The sequence below is a fragment of the Carcharodon carcharias genome, chromosome 21 (genome assembly GCF_017639515.1).
Source record: "Carcharodon carcharias isolate sCarCar2 chromosome 21, sCarCar2.pri, whole genome shotgun sequence".
Lineage (NCBI taxonomy): Eukaryota > Metazoa > Chordata > Chondrichthyes > Lamniformes > Lamnidae > Carcharodon > Carcharodon carcharias.
In genome coordinates, this window is record NC_054487.1 from 22,920,437 (window position 1) to 22,938,332 (window position 17,896).

At 46.2% G+C, this 17,896-nt stretch overlaps 1 protein-coding gene across 6 annotated transcripts in view; it reads left to right on the plus strand.

Moving 5' to 3' along the window:
- Positions 1-17,896, plus strand: part of LOC121293109 (F-actin-monooxygenase MICAL2-like) — a 590,417-nt gene that overhangs the window by 280,193 nt on the left and 292,328 nt on the right. For all 6 annotated transcript variants that reach the window (XM_041215769.1, XM_041215771.1, XM_041215772.1 and 3 more), the window contains 2 exons: positions 8,441-8,630; positions 17,163-17,245. In XM_041215769.1, coding sequence (XP_041071703.1) covers positions 8,441-8,630; positions 17,163-17,245 — 273 coding nt within the window. The remainder of the gene's footprint in view (positions 1-8,440; positions 8,631-17,162; positions 17,246-17,896) is intronic.

Here is a 17,896-nt window from a genome sequence, read left to right on the forward strand (position 1 = left end):
TTACAGATCTTACAGATTCCTCTGATGCCCAACGTCATATCAACAATTTCCAGTTCCCTGACCCCAACCACCGCCTCTTCACCATGGACGTCCAAGCCCTCTACATCTCCATCCCCCACCAGGATGGTCTGAGGGCTCTCAGCTTCTTCCTCGAACAGAGGCCCGAACAATCCCCATTCACCACTACTCTCCTCCGTCTGGCTGAACTTGTTCTCTCACTGAACAATTTCTCCTTAAACTCATCTCGTTTCCTCCAAATAAAAGGTGTGACTATGGGTACCCGCATGGGCCTCAGTTATGCCTGTCTCTTTAGGGGTATGTGGAACATTCCTTGTTCCAGTCCTACTCCGGCCCCCTCCCACAACTCTTTCTCCAGCACTTCGATGACTGCTTCAGTGCTGCTTCATGCTCTCATCTGGACCTGGAAAAACGTATTAATTTTGCTTTCAATTTCCAGCCCTCCATCATTTTCACATGGTCCATCTCTGACACTTCCCTTCCCATCCTTGACCTCTCTGTCTCAATTTCTGGTGATAGACAATATTCATTAAAAGCCCACAGACTCCCACAGCTAACTCGACTACAGCTCCTCACACCCTGCTTCCTTTAAGGACTCCGTCCCATTCTCTCAGTTCCTTCACCTCCATTACATCTGTTCTGATGATGCCACTTTCCAAAACAGTTCTTCTGACATGTTTTCCCTCTTCCTTAACTGAGGTTTTCCACCCACGGTTGTTAACAGGGCCCTCAACTGTGTCCGGCACATCTCCCGCGCATCCGCCCTCACACCTCCCTCTCCCTCCCAGAACCATGATAGGGTCCTCCTTGCCTTCACTTATCACTCCACCAGCCTCCGCATTCATAGGATCATCCCCTGCCATTTCCGCCAACTCCACCACCAGACACATCTCCCCACCAATCCCACCCACACCCCTGCCCTCCGGTCGGAATTCTGTAGGGACAGTTCCCTCCGGGACACCTTGGTCCACTCCTCCATCACCCCCTACACATCAACAGCCTCTCTCGGCACCTCCCCATGCAACCGCAGAAGGTTCAACACCTGCCCCTTAACTTCCCCTTGCCTCACCGTCCAAGGGCCCAAACACTGCTTTCAAGTGAAGCAGCATTTCACTTGCACTTCCCTCAACTTATTCTACTGCATTTGCTGCTCCCAATGCAGTTTCCTCTACATTGGAGAGACAAAACACAGACTGGGTGACCGCTTTGTGGAACACCTTCAGTCTGTCCGCAAGCATGACCCAGATCTCCCTGTCTCTTGCCATTTCAACACACCACCCTGCTCTCATGCCCACATGTCCATCCTTGGCCTGCTGCAATGTTCCAGTGAAGCTCAACGCAAACTGGAGGAACAGCACCTCATCTTCCGACTAGGCACCTTACAGCCTTCCGGACTGAATATTGAGTTCAACAATTTTAGATCATGAACTCTCTCCTCCATCCCCACCCCCTTTCCAATCCCCTTTTTTTCTAATAATTTATATATTTATTTAATATATTTTTCTTTTCCCTATTTCTATTATTATTTTAAAATTTATTTCCATCCATTGTTTTATCTCCACCTGTTAGCCTATTTCTATCCCTTCCCCCTAGCCCACCCCCACTAGGGCCATCTGTCACTTGCTCGTCCTGCTTTCCACCCTTAATGTTACCATTAGCACATCCTTTAGCTAATATCAACACCCCTTTGTCCTTTTGTCTATGACATCTTTGGCAATCTCTTCTTTGCCTCCACCTATCACTGGCCCTCTATCCAGCTCCACCTGTCCCACCCCCCTCAACCAGCTTATATTTCACCTCATTTCTATTTTTCTTTAGTTCTGATGAAGAGTTATACGGACTCGAAACGTTAACTCTATCTTCCTCTCCACAGATGCTGTCCGACCTGCTGAGTTTTTCCAGCTATTTTGATTTTTGTTTCAGATTTCCAGTATCCGCAGTATTTTGCTTTTATCCTTACTTTTATGTTCAATCCCTCTCATAATAAAGGATAGCATTCCATTAGCCTTCCTAATTACTTGCTGCACCTTCATACTAACTTTTTGTGACTCATGTCCTAGGACACCTAGATCCCTCTGCACCTAAGAATTATGAAGCCATTCTCCATTTAAGTAATACTCAGCTTTTTTATTCTTCCTGTCAAAGTGAACAACTTCACATTTTCCTACATTATACTCCATCTGCCAAATTTTTGTCCGCTCACTCAACTTATCTATATGCGTCTGCAACGTTACTATGTCCTCTTCACAATATACTTTCCTATCTATCTTTGTGTCACCTGCAATTTTAGCTACGATACCTTCGCTCCCCTTATCTAAGCCATTGATGTAAATTGTAAACAGTTGAGGCCCCAGCACAGACCCCTGCGGGACTCCACTCGTCACATCCTGCCAATCAGAAAACCCATTAATGCACACTCTCTGTTTTCTGTCAGCCAGCCAATCTTCTATCCAGGCTAATATGTTACTCCCTAGATCATGAGCTTTTATTTTCCACAATAACCTTTGATATGGCTCCTTATCAAATGCCTTCTGGAAATCCAAGTACAGTACGTCTACAGGCTCCCCTTTCTCCACAGCGTATGTTACTCCTTCAAAGAACGCCAATAAATTGGTTAAACATGATTTCCCTTTCACAAAACCATGCTGACTCTTCCCAGTTACCTTCAGTTTCTCTAAGTGCCCAGGTTTAATCTCCTCAATGATCAATTCTAACACCTTCCTCATGACAGACATCAAGCTATCTGGCCCCTAGTTTCCTGTTTTTTTGCCTCCCTCTCTTCTTGAATAGAGGGGTTATATTTGCTACTTTCCAGTCTGATGGAACCTTTCCAGAATCTAGCGAATTTTGGAAAATTGACACCAACGCATCTACTACCTCATTAGCCACCTCTTTTAAGACCCTGGGATGAAGTCCACCCAAACCTGGAGACTTGTCAGCCTGTAGCTTGGTCAGTTTGCTCAGCACCGCTTCCCTAATGATTGTAATTTCACCAAGCTCCCCTCTCCCTTCCACCTCCTGATTTGCAACTATTACTGGAAATATTTTTGGTATCCTCTGTAGTGAAGAAAGAAGCAAAATATTTGTTCATTTCATCCATCATTTCCTTATTGTCTACTAGTAACTCCCCACTGTCACTCTCTAGAGGGCCAAGTCACTTTACTTACTCTTTTCATTTTTAAATACCTGTAGAAACTCTTGTTATCTGTTTTTACATTTCTAGCTAGCTTCCTCTCATATTCTAATTTCTTTCTCCTGACTAACCTTTTAGTCATTCTCTGCCGTTCTTTATGTTCTGACCAATCATCTGACCTGCCTCTCATCTTCACACAGTTATATGCTTTTTTCCTTAAAATTGATGCTTTCCTTAACTTCTTTAGTTAACCATGGATGGTGTGCCCTCCCCTTAGAATTTTCTTTAGAGTAAGAATATACTTATTCTGAGTATTCTGAAATATCCCCTTAAATGTAAGCCACTGCTTCTCTATTCTCACTGCTCCTATCCCCTAGCCTAGTATCCCAGTTCAATTCAGCTAGCTCAGCTTTCATGCCCATATAGTTGTCCTTAGTTAAGTTTAAAATACTAGTCTCAGACCCACTCTTCTCCCTTTCAAACTGGATGTAAAATTCAATCATATTGTGATCGCTGTTACCTAGGGTCGCCTTCATCCTGAGGTCATTAATCAATCCTGTCACATTACACAATACCAAGTCTAATATAACCTGCTCTCTGGTTGGTTCCAGAACATGCTGCTCTAAGAAACTATCTTGAGAGCATTCTATGAACTCCTCATCCAGGCTACTACAGCCAGTCTGATTTTTCCAGTTTATATGTAGATTAAAGTAACCCATGATAATTGCCGTCCCTTTATCACAAGCATACAATATTTTCTCTTTTTTGTTTTGTCGTGCACTGTGGTTATTGTTAGGGGCCTTAAAGTGTGTGGCAACCAGAACTGGACACAATACTTTAGTCGGGGTCTAACCAGAGCTTTACAAAGGTTCAGCATTACTTCCCTGCTTTTGTACTCAATACCTCTATTTATGAAGCCCGAGATCCAATATGCTTTGCTAATTGCTCTCTCTCTAATATCCTGTTATTGATTCACATGAATCACCAGGTCCCTCTGTCCCTGTACATGCTTTCAAACTGTGCCATTAAGTCTGTATTGTCTCTCCCTATCGCTTCCTCCTCACACCTTTTCTGCTAACCTATCTATGTCCTGCTGCAGGTGATCGGCATCATCCTCAGGTTTGGTATCATCAGCACATGTTGGAAATTTACTCTGTATTCAAGTCATGAAGAAATGCAGTGCTGCTAACTCTAACCCTTGGGGAACACCATCGTCTCCCATCCCCCAATCGGAAAAAACATTCACTTACCAGAACTCACTGATTCCTGTTCTTAAACCAATTTTTTTATCCAACCTGTCACTGACCCTCCTATTCTACAATTTTGTTAATCAGCCTTTTATGTGGCACTTTGTCAAAGGTTTTCTTAAGCATCCATATAGACAACATCCACTGCTTTCCCTTCATCAACCTTATCTGTTCATCAAAAATTTCAACTTGATTGCTGAAGCATGATCTGCCTTTACAAATCCGTGCTGCCTATCCCTAATTAACTCAAACCTCTCCAAATGCCTGTTGATTTTTTTTCCCAGATTATCATCTCTAAAACCTTACCCACCACTGATGTTAAATTGACTGACCTGCAGTTGCAAGGACTGTCCTGTCAGGCTTTCTTGAATAAGGGTGTCACATTCGGCACTATCCAATTAACTCGCACCTCCCTTGTATCTAGGGAAGATTATGGGAAGCCCTTCCACTGTCTCTGATCGGACTTCCTTCAGCAGCCTAGGATGCAAGCCACCGGCCTAGGCAACTTATCCACTCGAAACATAACCAGCCTGTCCAGTACATCCCGCTCCTCAATGTGAGACATACATGGACTGTATCATTTTTGACGGAAGTAAATTGTTGCCTTTTACCCGGTGTGTACTGTACATGCACAAGAGCTGACACTGAGATGCACAACCTATTACAGTGGCAGGGATGGCAAGTTAAGGCATGTTTGTGGGTCACTAATACAAATATTACATTGTGTGAAATCACGGAGCTAATACATGTTTGATTTTGCTTTCTAATCGTAATGGAAAGTTCTGGCAAATGTCTTGAGCAGGATCTTGAGGTTTGAGTTAATTAAGCAGAGCCAGCATGGATTTGTAAAAGAAAGACTTTGCTTGACTAGTCTCATTGAATTTTTCGATGAAATAATCTACAGTATTTATTTCTACATCAGTCTAATCAAACTTCTCTGAACTCTTTTCATTCTTTTATTTTCCCTCTGATCCTCCCTTTCCCCTCCCCCAAATCCCCACCCCCCACAAAATTTTACCTCCTCCTCTCTTCCTCATCCCTCCTCTCCCCAATTCCTCCTCCAACTTCCTTCTTCCTCCCTTCTCCCTCCCTCCTCCATCCTCTCCATCTTTCCCTAACCCTCTTCCTCCTCTTTAATCCCCCTCCATGCACTCCATGCCCCACCATCCTCCTGCTTTTCTCTTCCCTCTTTGTTGTCCCCCCTTCCCCCGCTGCCTCCTAACCTGCCCCTATTGCTGATTAACATTATATCAAGAAGTACACAGGGAGAGTGAGTTCATTGTCTGAACAAATAGTCAAACAGCTACAGATGCAAGATCAGCCTAAGCCTCTTGTAGACAGGCCCAAGCTGGTAAGCATCCCCCAGTGAGTGTGCAACGATATTCGTGTCATATGTGTCAGCTTGGAAATGTGTAGGGTGAGGGGTGAGTGCAGGGAGTGAGGGGATGAATGCAGGGGAGCGAGGGGGTGTGTGCAGGAGAGCAAGGGGGTGTGTGCAGGAGAGCGAGGGGGTGTGTGCAGGAGAGCGAGGGGGTGTGTGCAGGAGAGCGAGGGGGTGTGTGCAGGAGAGCGAGGGGGTGTGTGCAGGAGAGCGAGGGGGTGTGTGCAGGAGAGCGAGGGGGTATGTGCAGGAGAGCGAGGGGGTGGATGCAGGAGAGCAGGAGGGTGGGTGCAGGGGAGCGAGGGGGTGGGTGCAGGGGAGCGAGGGGGTGGGTGCAGGGGAGCGAGGGGGTGGGTGCAGGGGAGCGAGGGGGTGGGTGCAGGAGAGCGAGGGGGTGGGTGCAGGGGAGCGAGGGGGTGGGTGCAGGGGAGCGAGGGGGTGGGTGCAGGGGAGCGAGGGGGCGAGTGAAGTGGGGAGAGGGGGGTGAGTGCAGGGGAGCGAGGGGGTGGGTGCAGGTGGCAAGGAGGTGGGTGCAGGGCAGCGAGGGGATGTGTGCAGGGGGCTGGACTAAAGGGGTCATGTCTGCAACTCTATTCTTGCAACCAGTGTAAATTCATCACAAACCCTGCCAACTGCAGTATCCACTTTCTGATGCATCATAATTCATGACTGTTTAAATTGTTCCTCACAGTTTAAAAACAATCTTCAAACTTTCAAGTAGCAACTTTAAAAATTGGCAGGCAGCCGGTTGAGAATTGGAGCTATCCTTGGCAAACAGCCTCAGCCTCAGCCTCATAACAACAATAGTGTTAAGAGCTTGCAGGTCACGTTGTAAAGAAAGACTTGGATTTAAACAGCACCATTCAAAACCTCAGCAAATTGTTGGAGCTGTGGGTTGATAAGTCCCTGGGTCTTGATGGATTTCATCCTAGGGCTTTGAAAGAAATGGACAGTGCGATAGTTGTTGTGTTGGTTTTGATTTTCCAAAATTCCCTGGATTCAGGGAAGGTTCCATTAGATTGGAAAATAGCTCATGTAACTCCTTTACTCAAAAAAGGAGGGAGACAGAAAGTTACAGGCCAGTTAGCTTAACATCTGTCATAGAGAAAATGTTAGAAGCTATTGTTAAAGACTTTATAGCAGGGCACTTAGATAAATTCAAGACAATCAGGCAGGGTCAACATGGTTTTGGAAAAGGGACATCATGTTCAACCAATTTATTGGAGTTCTTTGAAGGAGTCACATGTGCTGGGGGTAAAGGGGAACTGGTGGATGTACTGTTCTTGGATTTCCAGAAGGTATTTGATAAAGTGTCACATCAAAGGTTATTGCAGAAAATAAAAGCTCATGGTATAGGGGGTAACATATTGGCATGGATAGAATGTTTGGCTAGCTGACAGGAAATAGAGTAGATATAGATGGGTCTTTTTCTGGTTGGTAGGATGTAATGAGTGGCGTGCCACAGGGATCAGTGCTAAAAAACCTCAACATTTTACAATTTAAATAAGTGATTTGGGCAAAGGGATTGATGGTATGGTTGCGAACTTTGCCTTTCCTTATTTAAGGAAGGATGTAAATGGATTGGAAGCAGCTCAGAGAAAGTTTACTAGACTAATACCAGGAATAGGGGGGTGGGTTGTCTTATGAGGAAAGGTTGGACAGGTTAGGCTTGCATTCACTGGAGTTTAGAAGAGTAAGAGGTGACTTGATTGAAACATATAAGATCCTGAGGGGTCTTGACAGGGTGGATGTGGAGAGGATGTTTCCTCTTGTGGGAGAATCTAGAACTAGGAGTCACTGTTTAAAAATAAGGGGTCGCTCATTTAAAACAGAGAAGAAGAGAAATGTTTTCTCTGAGGTTTGTGAGTCTTTGGAACTCTCTTCCTCAAAAGGAGGTGGAAGCAGAGTCTTTGAATATTTTCAAGGCAGAGGCAGGTAGATGCTTGAATAGCAAGGGGTTAAAGGTTATCGGTGGGTAGGCAGGAGGTTACAGTCAGATCAGCCATGATTTCATTGAATGACAGAACGGGCTTGAAGGGCCGAGTGGCCTACTCTTGCTCTTAACTCGTATGTTCGTAATATTCCAAAGTGCTTCACACTCGATGAAGCAACATTGAAAGTACTGTCACAGTTGTAATATAAGAAATATGGAACCAATCTTTACACAGCAAGTTCTCACAAACAGCCATGTCGTAGTTACAAGATACTCTATTTTTGTCATGCTGGTTAAGGGATAAATATTAGTCAGGAGACCAGGGAGAATGACTCTGTTCTTCACATTGTGCCATTAATGTCCACCTGAGAGGGCAGTCAGGCATTCAGTTAATGTCTCACCAGAAAGATGGCACTTCTGACAGTGCAGCATCTCCTCGAGCTGGATTTTGGACTCAAGCCTCTGGATTGGGATATACACCCACAAAGCACTCACCCTGAGGTGAGGGAGCTATCGACTGAGTCAAACTGAAGCTTAGTTGGAAAACTAGGCAATGTGTGAGAAGTTTTGACAGGCCATTTGAGTGGATTGACAGAATTAGGCCCATCATAAAGAGTTTATGAGAATGGATGTAAGTGTACAGGGTCTGTTATAGATTTCCTGGTGCCTTGAGGTGGTATACTGTTCCCTTCTGAACTTGACTTCAGTAACAAAAATTCTCCTTTCAGCAAACGATGAAGAAGAAGGAGTTCCCCGCACAATTTGGAGGCAGTGATGTTTGCTATTTTTGTGGGAAGCGGGTCTACGTGATGGAACGTCTGAGTGCCGAAGGGAAGTTCTTCCACCGTGGCTGCTTCAAGTGTGCGTTCTGCGGCATGACCCTCCGCCTTGCCACCTATGCCTACAACCCAGAGAACGGTAAGGATGTCACAACAACATTCCAAACCCCTCTGTCCAAACGGGACCCCATCAAAAGCCCCATCGCAAACTCGCTCCATCCAATTCAATTCCTCACCCCTAATCCACTCCATAAACAACGCAAACCTTAACCCACCCCATCAAAGTGGACCCCGAAACCCACCCCATCAAACCGGATCCTGAAACCCACCCCATCAAACCGGATCCCTAAACCCACCCCATCAAACCGGATCCCTAAACCCACCCCATCAAATCGGATCCCTACACCCACCCCATCAAACTGGACCCCTAAACCCACCCCAACAAACCGGATCCCGAAACCCACCCCAACAAACCGGATCCCGAAACCCACTCCAACAAACCGGATCCCGAAACCCACCCCAACAAACCGGATCCCTAAACCAACCCCAACAAACCGGATCCCGAAACTCACCCCATCAAACTGGATCTCTGAACCCACCAGTAAGAAACCTGTCCGGTCTGTCGAGTCGTTATATTTGGCAATGAGGGTGAAATAGCTCTGACGTTGCACCTCACCATGTTAACATGAATACATCAAATCTTAAAAAGAGTATACTCACCAGTCATGTCAGTCTTTGGCAGAATCAGCCCTGATGACACGTCTATGCAAGACTGGAGGCAGTATGTAGAGCTCCTTGGTTTTATTTTGTAATGAATGAAATTACCGCGGGGGAGAAGCAGAAAGCAATCCTTTAGAGTGTCTGTGGTAGCAAAACAAAAAATCTCACCTGCAGCCTGATGGCCCTGAACGCTCCCAATTCTAAATCCTTTCATGAATTAGTGGACCTTGCGGAGACTCATTGCCAGCCGAAGCCATCAGTAATAACACAGAGGCTTAAGTTTAACTCCAGAGTAAGGGCCCTGGGAGAGTCCATTGTAATCTATATAGCAAAGTTGAAGCAGTTGACTGAGCACTGTGACTCCAGAGACACACTCAGTGACATATTGTGGAAACGATTAGTTAATGGAGTTCACGACGACGCCATTCAGCGCTGTTTACTCACAGAAATCAACATCGATTTGAAGCCCGTCATGGAAATCACACTGGCCATGGAAATCACACTGGCCATGGAAATCACACTGGCCATGGAAATGCTGAGAGGGGCTCGCAGGCTTTACAGATTGTGCAAAACGGCGCCATTCTTCAGTTGGGGCAGGAACCTACCGCCGGGCGCGGTGCAAAAACCAGAGATACAGCAGCGAAGTGGGAGACAGTCTCGATAAACGAAAAGGCCGAGTGGAAACATTTCAGCAGTGACTCCGAAGTTAATCTGTTACAGATGTGGAAATAACCACGTGCCAGAAACCTGCAGATTCAAGAAGGCAGAATTCCATTACTGCTAGAAGAAAGGGAATGTAATAAAGTAATGCAGGGAGAAATTGAGCCCATAAGACAGAGAGACCAAAATGATTGAAGTGAATAATATAACAGAACTTGAAGCTGCCAGTACTGATATCTATTCCCTGTACAATGTCACAGCAGTAAAAACTAAACCTATTACTGTCATAATCCAAGTGAATGGGAAGCCACTGGTAATGAGGTAGATACAGGAACCTCAACCACAGTGGTGGGACAGCACACATTTAAATACCTAAATGGAAATGCCCAGCCACTGAATCTGGAGCGAACAACGGCTCAATAGAAGACATTCACTGGAGAGTCCATACAGGTAAAGGGCATCACCACAGTACCTGTGTCCTATAGGCAATAGACAGCCCAGCTTCCAGTGATCATAGTGACAGGTGAAGGACCTAGTCTTCTGGGCCGAGACTGGATACAAAGAATTAAACTGAACTGGTCTGAAACATTTCACTTGCGAACAGGAGGAGTTTCTGAACTGCTAGGGAAATACGACTGCATTTTGTCACAAGTTAGGAAAGTTAAAAGGCTTACAAGCAAAAAGTATACGTAGATTCTCAGGTGACACCCTGTTTCTTTAAGGCCAGACCTGTGACTTATGCCTTAAGGGGAAGGTGGATGCAGAACTGTGCTGCTTAGAAAAGCGAGGCATAATCCAACTTGTTAATTTTGGAATGGGCAACGCCCATAGCCCCAGTGATGAAACCTGATCAAACTATATGCATTTGCGGAGATGAATAATTAACCGTGAGTAAGGCTGCCAAAATAGATAAATATCCTCCCCTAAGGATATAAGATTTGTATGCTAAGCTAGCTGGAGGAAAATCCTACACCAAACTGGACGTGAACCATGCATACCAACAGCTAGAGCAGGACTGCACATCTAGCGGGTATATAACCATCAACACACAAGGGTCAGTATCAATATACACACCTACCCTTTGGAGTATCATCTGCATGTGCAATCTTCCAGAGGACCATGGAAAGTCTATAGCAAGGACTTCCTCGAGTAGTAGTTTACCTAGATGATGTCCTGATGTGACAAACATAATAATTTTCATAATATTTTTCTGCTTTATTAGGAAGGAGGTTTATGGGTGTGATTATAATTGGGCCTGCCTGTGTGATTTAATTACATTTGGAGTCAAGTATACTGCAAGCTTGAAATCATAAAAAGAAGCTAGGTGTTTGACATGTTAATGAGTAAACATGGATGCTGGCTTAGCATGTAAGGTGTGAAGGGAATTTGCATTTTTAGATAGATGAAGGGAGATTTGGATTTCAAAGGGATCTTAGTCTGTTTACAACTAACCAGATAAGCAAGGCTAAGGAGTGTGTTTATTTTTCCCAAAGGTCACTGGCAATATTGGCAACATGAAAGTTTTTATATTATGAGGAAGATACCATTTTAAAGACATATGGAGCAATAGAATTACATATTAAAAAGCAAGAAACCTATATAAAGAAGAATGAAAGGCTGTGTGGGAGAAGGCCCTGTAAGATCCAGCAGGAGTGTGTGAAATAGCCTTCAAGAAGCCTCCAGCCATTTGTGCATAAGTCTGCTATGTAAAGTAACTGAAGTTGAAGGAAAACCATTTAGAATTCCACTGTCAAGTGGGTTCTGTGTTAGGCTGGGATTCTTTTAAATCTAAATCTATTTTGGACTGATGCCTTAAAGGGTGTGTGTAACTGGGGGTCAGGTCAGTTAGGAATTTTAGGATTTGTTATAGTAGTAAGTAATTGTAGTCTTATTATGTGCTTGAAATCTTTTATTTTGTTAATAAATATTTTAATTTAATTTTTTAAAATCTCTAAAGGTTTTGGTGGACTCATTACTTATGGATTCAGTGCACATATCTCATAATAAATACAAATTGCAAAACCATTGTGATAGCATGACCAAGCTTCCCTCGTGGATTTGGCCCAACGGGCACCCATTATCTGCCATGCCATAGCACTGATCACAGAATCAACGGAAGCCAAACATTTGGCCAACCTAAAAAAGATTTTAAGAAGATTTTTGGAAGCTGGTATACAATTGAAGAAGGAGAAGTATACATCCTAAGTGACAGAAGTCACTTAGGTCACCGAGTGGATGCCAAGGGCTTGCATCCAGTAGAGAAGAAAGACAGGGCAGTCAGACTAGTGTCATTGAACTCAAGGCTTTTTAAAGATTAATTATTATAGTCACTTCTTGCCAAACTTGTCAACAGTGTTAGCATCATGGAATTCACAACAAGAAGCAGCCTTTGTGAAGGTCAAGAAGCTATTATATTCATCATGTCTACTAGTACATTATGAACCATCAAAAGAATTAATATTAACCTATGATGCATCCCCTTACGATATGGGAACTGTGTTGTCACACAGGATAGAAGACGGTCCCAAAAGGCCAATAGGTTATGCCTCCAGAACCCGCTCCGCAGCATGGAAGGGTTATTCCCAACTAGAAAAGGAAGATTTATCAGTAATATTTGGAGTGAAGAAATTCCACCAGTATCTGCATGGACGATATTTCACCATAGTGTCGGACCATAAACCATTACTGAGTTTATTCAGCGAGGATAAGGCCATTCCACCAATCGCCTCAGCAAGAATACAACATTGGGCTTTGATATTACCTGCTTATGCGTATACCTTTATGTGCCGTCCTGGTGTGCATATTGCAAATGCAGATGGAATCAATCGTCACCCCTAACCAGATAGCATTGTACATACTCCAGTACTACAAGAAGTTGTGTTTGTGCTGAATTTCTTGGATTCTTCACCTGTGTGCGTGAAGCAAACTAGGAATTGGATGAACTGGGATCCAATTTTGTCAAAAGTCTGAGACCTGGTATTACAATTATGGCGGAATTCACCAGTGTCCAAAGAGATAAGACAATTCCATACCCGAGAAACAGTTACGTTGTCAAGATGGAAACTTGTGGGGATCATGAGTTGTCGTCCCTTCACAAGGAAGAGAACCACTCATGACAGAGCTTCACAGTGCGCATCCAGACATTTTGAAGGTGAAGATGCTTGCACGAAGCTATGTCTGGTGGCCAGGCATAGACGGTGACATTGAGAGCATGGTCAAGCACTGTCTCCAGTGTCAACAACAGCAGAAGTTGCCTGTTTCAGCTCCACTGTATTCATGGGAGAGGCCTGGTCGACCATGGTACAGGCTACATATTGATTATGTAGGATCATTCTTAGTACCATGTTTTTATTGATTGTAGATGCACAATCTACATGGATGAATGTGTATGAAGTCAGATCACCGATATCGAGTTCAACTATTGAAAAGCTGCATCAATGTTTTTGTATACATGACCTATCGGAAGTCATCGTTTTGGATAACAGTACAGTCTTTACCAGTACAGAGTTTCAGAGATTCATGAGTTTAAATGGAATCAGACATATTAAACCAGCACCATATCATCCTTCATCAAATGGATTAGCTGAAAGAGCTGTGCAAACTTTCAAGTCAGGAATGAAGAGATTATCCGAAGGTACTCTAGAAACTCGACTTTATCGCTTTCTTCTCAATTATCGCACGATTCAACTACGGGTTCAACATCATCTGAATTATTGATGAAATGCCACCTACGTACAAGGTTAAGTCTGGTGTTTCCAAACTTAGAGGGGAAAGTAGCAAAGAATCAGAGTCATCAAAAATTGAATCATGATATTCATAGTAAAGCTCAAAGATTCACTGTGAGAGATGCAATTTTTGTGCAGAATTTTGGAAGTGGACCTTGTTGGGTTCCTGGTACAATTGTCTCAGAAACTGGCCCCTTGTCCTTCCAGATGGAAGTGAAAGGCCGGATTGTTCAAAAACATGTGGATCACCTAAGGAGTAGAGAGACATTCCAACAACTAACCATTTCACCTGTGATTGATGTCGAACCTTTGATCCCCAAGGTGATAGATCAACCGAGAACAGACATGCCTGATGTCTCTGTGGAATTGCCTAATCGTGAACTGCCACTTTCTAAAGATGTGCCTGATGCTGCAGTTCCTGATCAATTCGATCCAGTGGAAGAATCTAAAGTGTTAGAGCTATGCTGCTCTAACCAAAGTAGAAAACCACCTCAGAAAGACTTAATCTTTAATCGCACGACCTGTGTGTATATATGTATATATTGCTAGTGAAAGTATTCTTTGTAAATAGCAAATGTAAAAAAAAAATAAAAGGGGAGGAATTGTGATGATTGAAGGTAAAACCTTTCCCTACTGCCTTTAGGACTCACATGATTTTTCTGACGAATGAGCCTTAAGCGCAGGTAATCTTGGGGGTGGAGTTTTCTACTCGTGGACCTGGTTCAAGCATGCAGCTTCTAAAAGAGCTCCATAAATAAAGTTATCTGTTTCAAGTAAGAAACCTGTCCAGTACAGAAAATTCAATACACCACCCCATCAAACCAGATCCCGAAACCCACCCCTTCAAACCAGATCGAAAACGAACACACTAATCTTGAACTGATCCCTTCAAAGCTCCCCCATCCCAAAACTCCCCCAAGAACCCACCTCCATTCTAGTTATTGTGGGTAAGAGTTTCCCGGTTACTATGAGTGAGTGTTTGCCGATCACTGTGTAGTGAGTGTGTCCCCGGTTACTGCGGGTGAGCGATTCCCCGGTTACTGCGGGTGAGCGATTCCCCGGTTACTGCGGGTGAGCGATTCCCCGGTTACTGCGGGTGAGCGATTCCCCGGTTATTGCGGGTGAGCGATTCCCCAGTTATTGCGGGTGAGCGATTCCCCGGTTATTGCGCTCGAGCGATTCCCCAGTTATTGTGGTCGAGCGATTCCCCGGTTACTGCGGGTGAGCGATTCCCCGGTTACTGCGGGTGAGCGATTTCCCGGTTATTGCGGTCGAGCGATTCCCCGGTTACTGCGGATGAGAGATTCCCTGGTTACTGTGGATGAAAGATTCCCCGGTGTCTCTGGTTACTGCGGGTGAGGGTGTCCCCGGTTGCTGCGGGTGAGGGTGTCCCCGGTTACTGCGGGTGAGGGTGCCCCGTTTATTGCGAGTGAGGGTGTCCCCGGTTATTGCGAGTGAGGGTGTCCCCGGTTATTGCGAGTGAGGGTATCCCCGGTTATTGCGAGTGAGGGATTCCCCAGTTATTGCGGGTGAGCGATTCCCCTGTTACTGCAGGTTAATGTGCCCCGGTTATTCCGGGTGTGTGTCTCCGTTTACTCCGTGTGAGTGCGTCCGCGGTTATTGCGGGTCAGTGATTTCCCCGGTTACTGTGGATGAGTGTTTCCCTATTTTTGTGAAGTGAGTATTCCCTCCTGCTGTGCGGTGAGCATTTCCCTCCTGCTGTGCAGTGAGCGTTTCCCTCTTGCTGTGCGGTGAGCGTTTCCCTCCTGCTGTGCGGTGAGCGTTTCCCTCCTGCTGTGCGGTGAGCGTTTCCCTCCTGCTGTGCGGTGAGTGTATCCCTCCTGCTGTGCGGTGAGCGTTTCCCTCCTGCTGTGCGGTGAGCGTTTCCCTCCTGCTGTGCGGTGAGCGTTTCCCTCCTGCTGTGCGGTGAGCCTTTCCCTCCTGCTGTGCGGTGAGCGTTTCCCTCCTGCTGTGTGGTGAGTGTATCCCTCCTGCTGTGCGGTGAGCGTTTCCCTCCTGCTGTGCGGTGAGTGTATCCCTCCTGCTGTGCGGTGAGCGTTTCCCTCTTGCTGTGCGGTGAGCGTTTCCCTCTTTCTGTGCGGTGAGCGTTTCCCTCCTGCTGTGCGGTGAGCGTTTCCCTCCTGCTGTGTGGTGAGCGTTTCCCTCTTGCTGTGCGGTGAGTGTTTCCCTCCTGCTGTGCGGTGAGCGTTTCCCTCTTGCTGTGCGGTGAGTGTTTCCCTCTTTCTGTGCGGTGAGCGTTTCCCTCTTGCTGTGCGGTGAGCGTTTCCCTCTTGCTGTGCGGTGAGCGTTTCCCTCTTGCTGTGCGGTGAGCGTTTCCCTCTTGCTGTGCGGTGAGCGTTTCCCTCCTGCTGTGCGGTGAGCGTTTCCCTCCTGCTGTGCGGTGAGCGTTTCCCTCCTGCTGTGTGGTGAGTGTTTCCCTCCTGCTGTGCGGTGAGTGTATCCCTCCTGCTGTGCGGTGAGCGTTTCCCTCCTGCTGTGTGGTGAGCGTTTCCCTCCTGCTGTGCGGTGAGCCTTTCCCTCCTGCTGTGCGGTGAGCATTTCCATCCTGCTGTGCGGTGAGTGTATCCCTCCTGCTGTGCGGTGAGCGTTTCCCTCCTGCTGTGCGGTGAGCGTTTCCCTCCTGCTGTGCGGTGAGTGTATCCCTCTTGCTGTGCGGTGAGCGTTTCCCTCTTTCTGTGCGGTGAGCGTTTCCCTCCTGCTGTGCGGTGAGCGTTTCCCTCCTGCTGTGTGGTGAGCGTTTCCCTCTTGCTGTGCGGTGAGCGTTTCCATCTTGCTGTGCGGTGAGTGTTTCCCTCCTGCTGTGCGGTGAGCGTTTCCCTCTTGCTGTGCGGTGAGCGTTTCCCTCTTTCTGTGCGGTGAGCATTTCCCTCTTTCTGTGCGGTGAGCGTTTCCCTCTTGCTGTGCGGTGAGCCTTTCCCTCCTGCTGTGCGGTGAGCGTTTCCCTCCTGCTGTGCGGTGAGCGTTTCCCTCCTGCTGTGCGGTGAGCGTTTCCCTCCTGCTGTGCGGTGGGCGTTTCCCTCCTGCTGTGCGGTGAGCGTTTCCCTCCTGCTGTGCGGTGAGCGTTTCCCTCCTGCTGTGCGGTGAGTGTATCCCTCTTGCTGTGCGGTGAGCGTTTCCCTCTTGCTGTGCGGTGAGCGTTTCCCTCCTGCTGTGCGGTGAGCGTTTCCCTCTTGCTGTGCGGTGAGCGTTTCCCTCTTTCTGTGCGGTGAGCGTTTCCCTCCTGCTGTGCGGTGAGTGTATCCCTCCTGCTGTGCGGTGAGTGTATCCCTCCTGCTGTGCGGTGAGTGTATCCCTCCTGCTGTGCGGTGAGTGTATCCCTCTTGCTGTGCGGTGAGTGTATCCCAGTTTCCTGGTTACTGCGGGTGAGTGTTTCTCGGTTATTGTGCAGTCCACGTTTTATGGTTACTGTCGGTAATTTTTTGCCAGGAACAGTGTGGTCAATGTTTCCTGGATATTTTGCTGCGTTATAGGTTACTATGCAGTGATTGTCTATGGTAGCTCTATGGTCAAATTTAACTGGGTTAATCGTAACTGTTATATTGCAGGAAAATTCTATTGCAAGCCTCATTATCGGCTGGGTGGGCGCGAGGCCAGGAAAAGACCTGCCACACCTCCAGCAAAAGCCCAGGTACCATCCCAGATTTGGAGTTTATTGATATACAAGGAGTTTCTTTATCGAGATTTAAATGTACAGACTATGTACAGTCAGTGTGTTCCCCATCCTGCAGGGTACATTCAGTGCGTTCCCTTTCCTGCTGAGTACAGTCACTGTGTACCCCATCCTGCCGTGTGCATTCAGTGTGTTCCCCATCCTGCTGTGTACAGTCATCATATCCCCCATCCTGTTGTGTACAGTCATCATATTCCCCATCCTGCTGTGTACAGAAATCATATCCCCCATCCTGCTGTGTACAGTCATCATATCCCCCATCCTGTTGTGTACAGTCATCATATTCCCCATCCTGCTGTGTACAGAAATCATTTCCCCCATCCTGCTGTGTACAGTCATCATATTCCCAATCCTGCTGTGTACAGTCATCATATCCCTGATCCTGCTGTGTACAGTCATCATATCCCCCATCCTGTTGTGTACAGTCATCATATTCCCCATCCTGCTGTGTACAGAAATCATATTCCCAATCCTGCTGTGTACAGTCATCATATCCCTGATCCTGCTGTGTACAGTCATCATATTCCCCATCCTGCTGTGTACAGTCATCATATTCCCCATCCTGCTGTATACATTTAGTGTTCCCCATCCTGCTGTGTACAGTCAGTG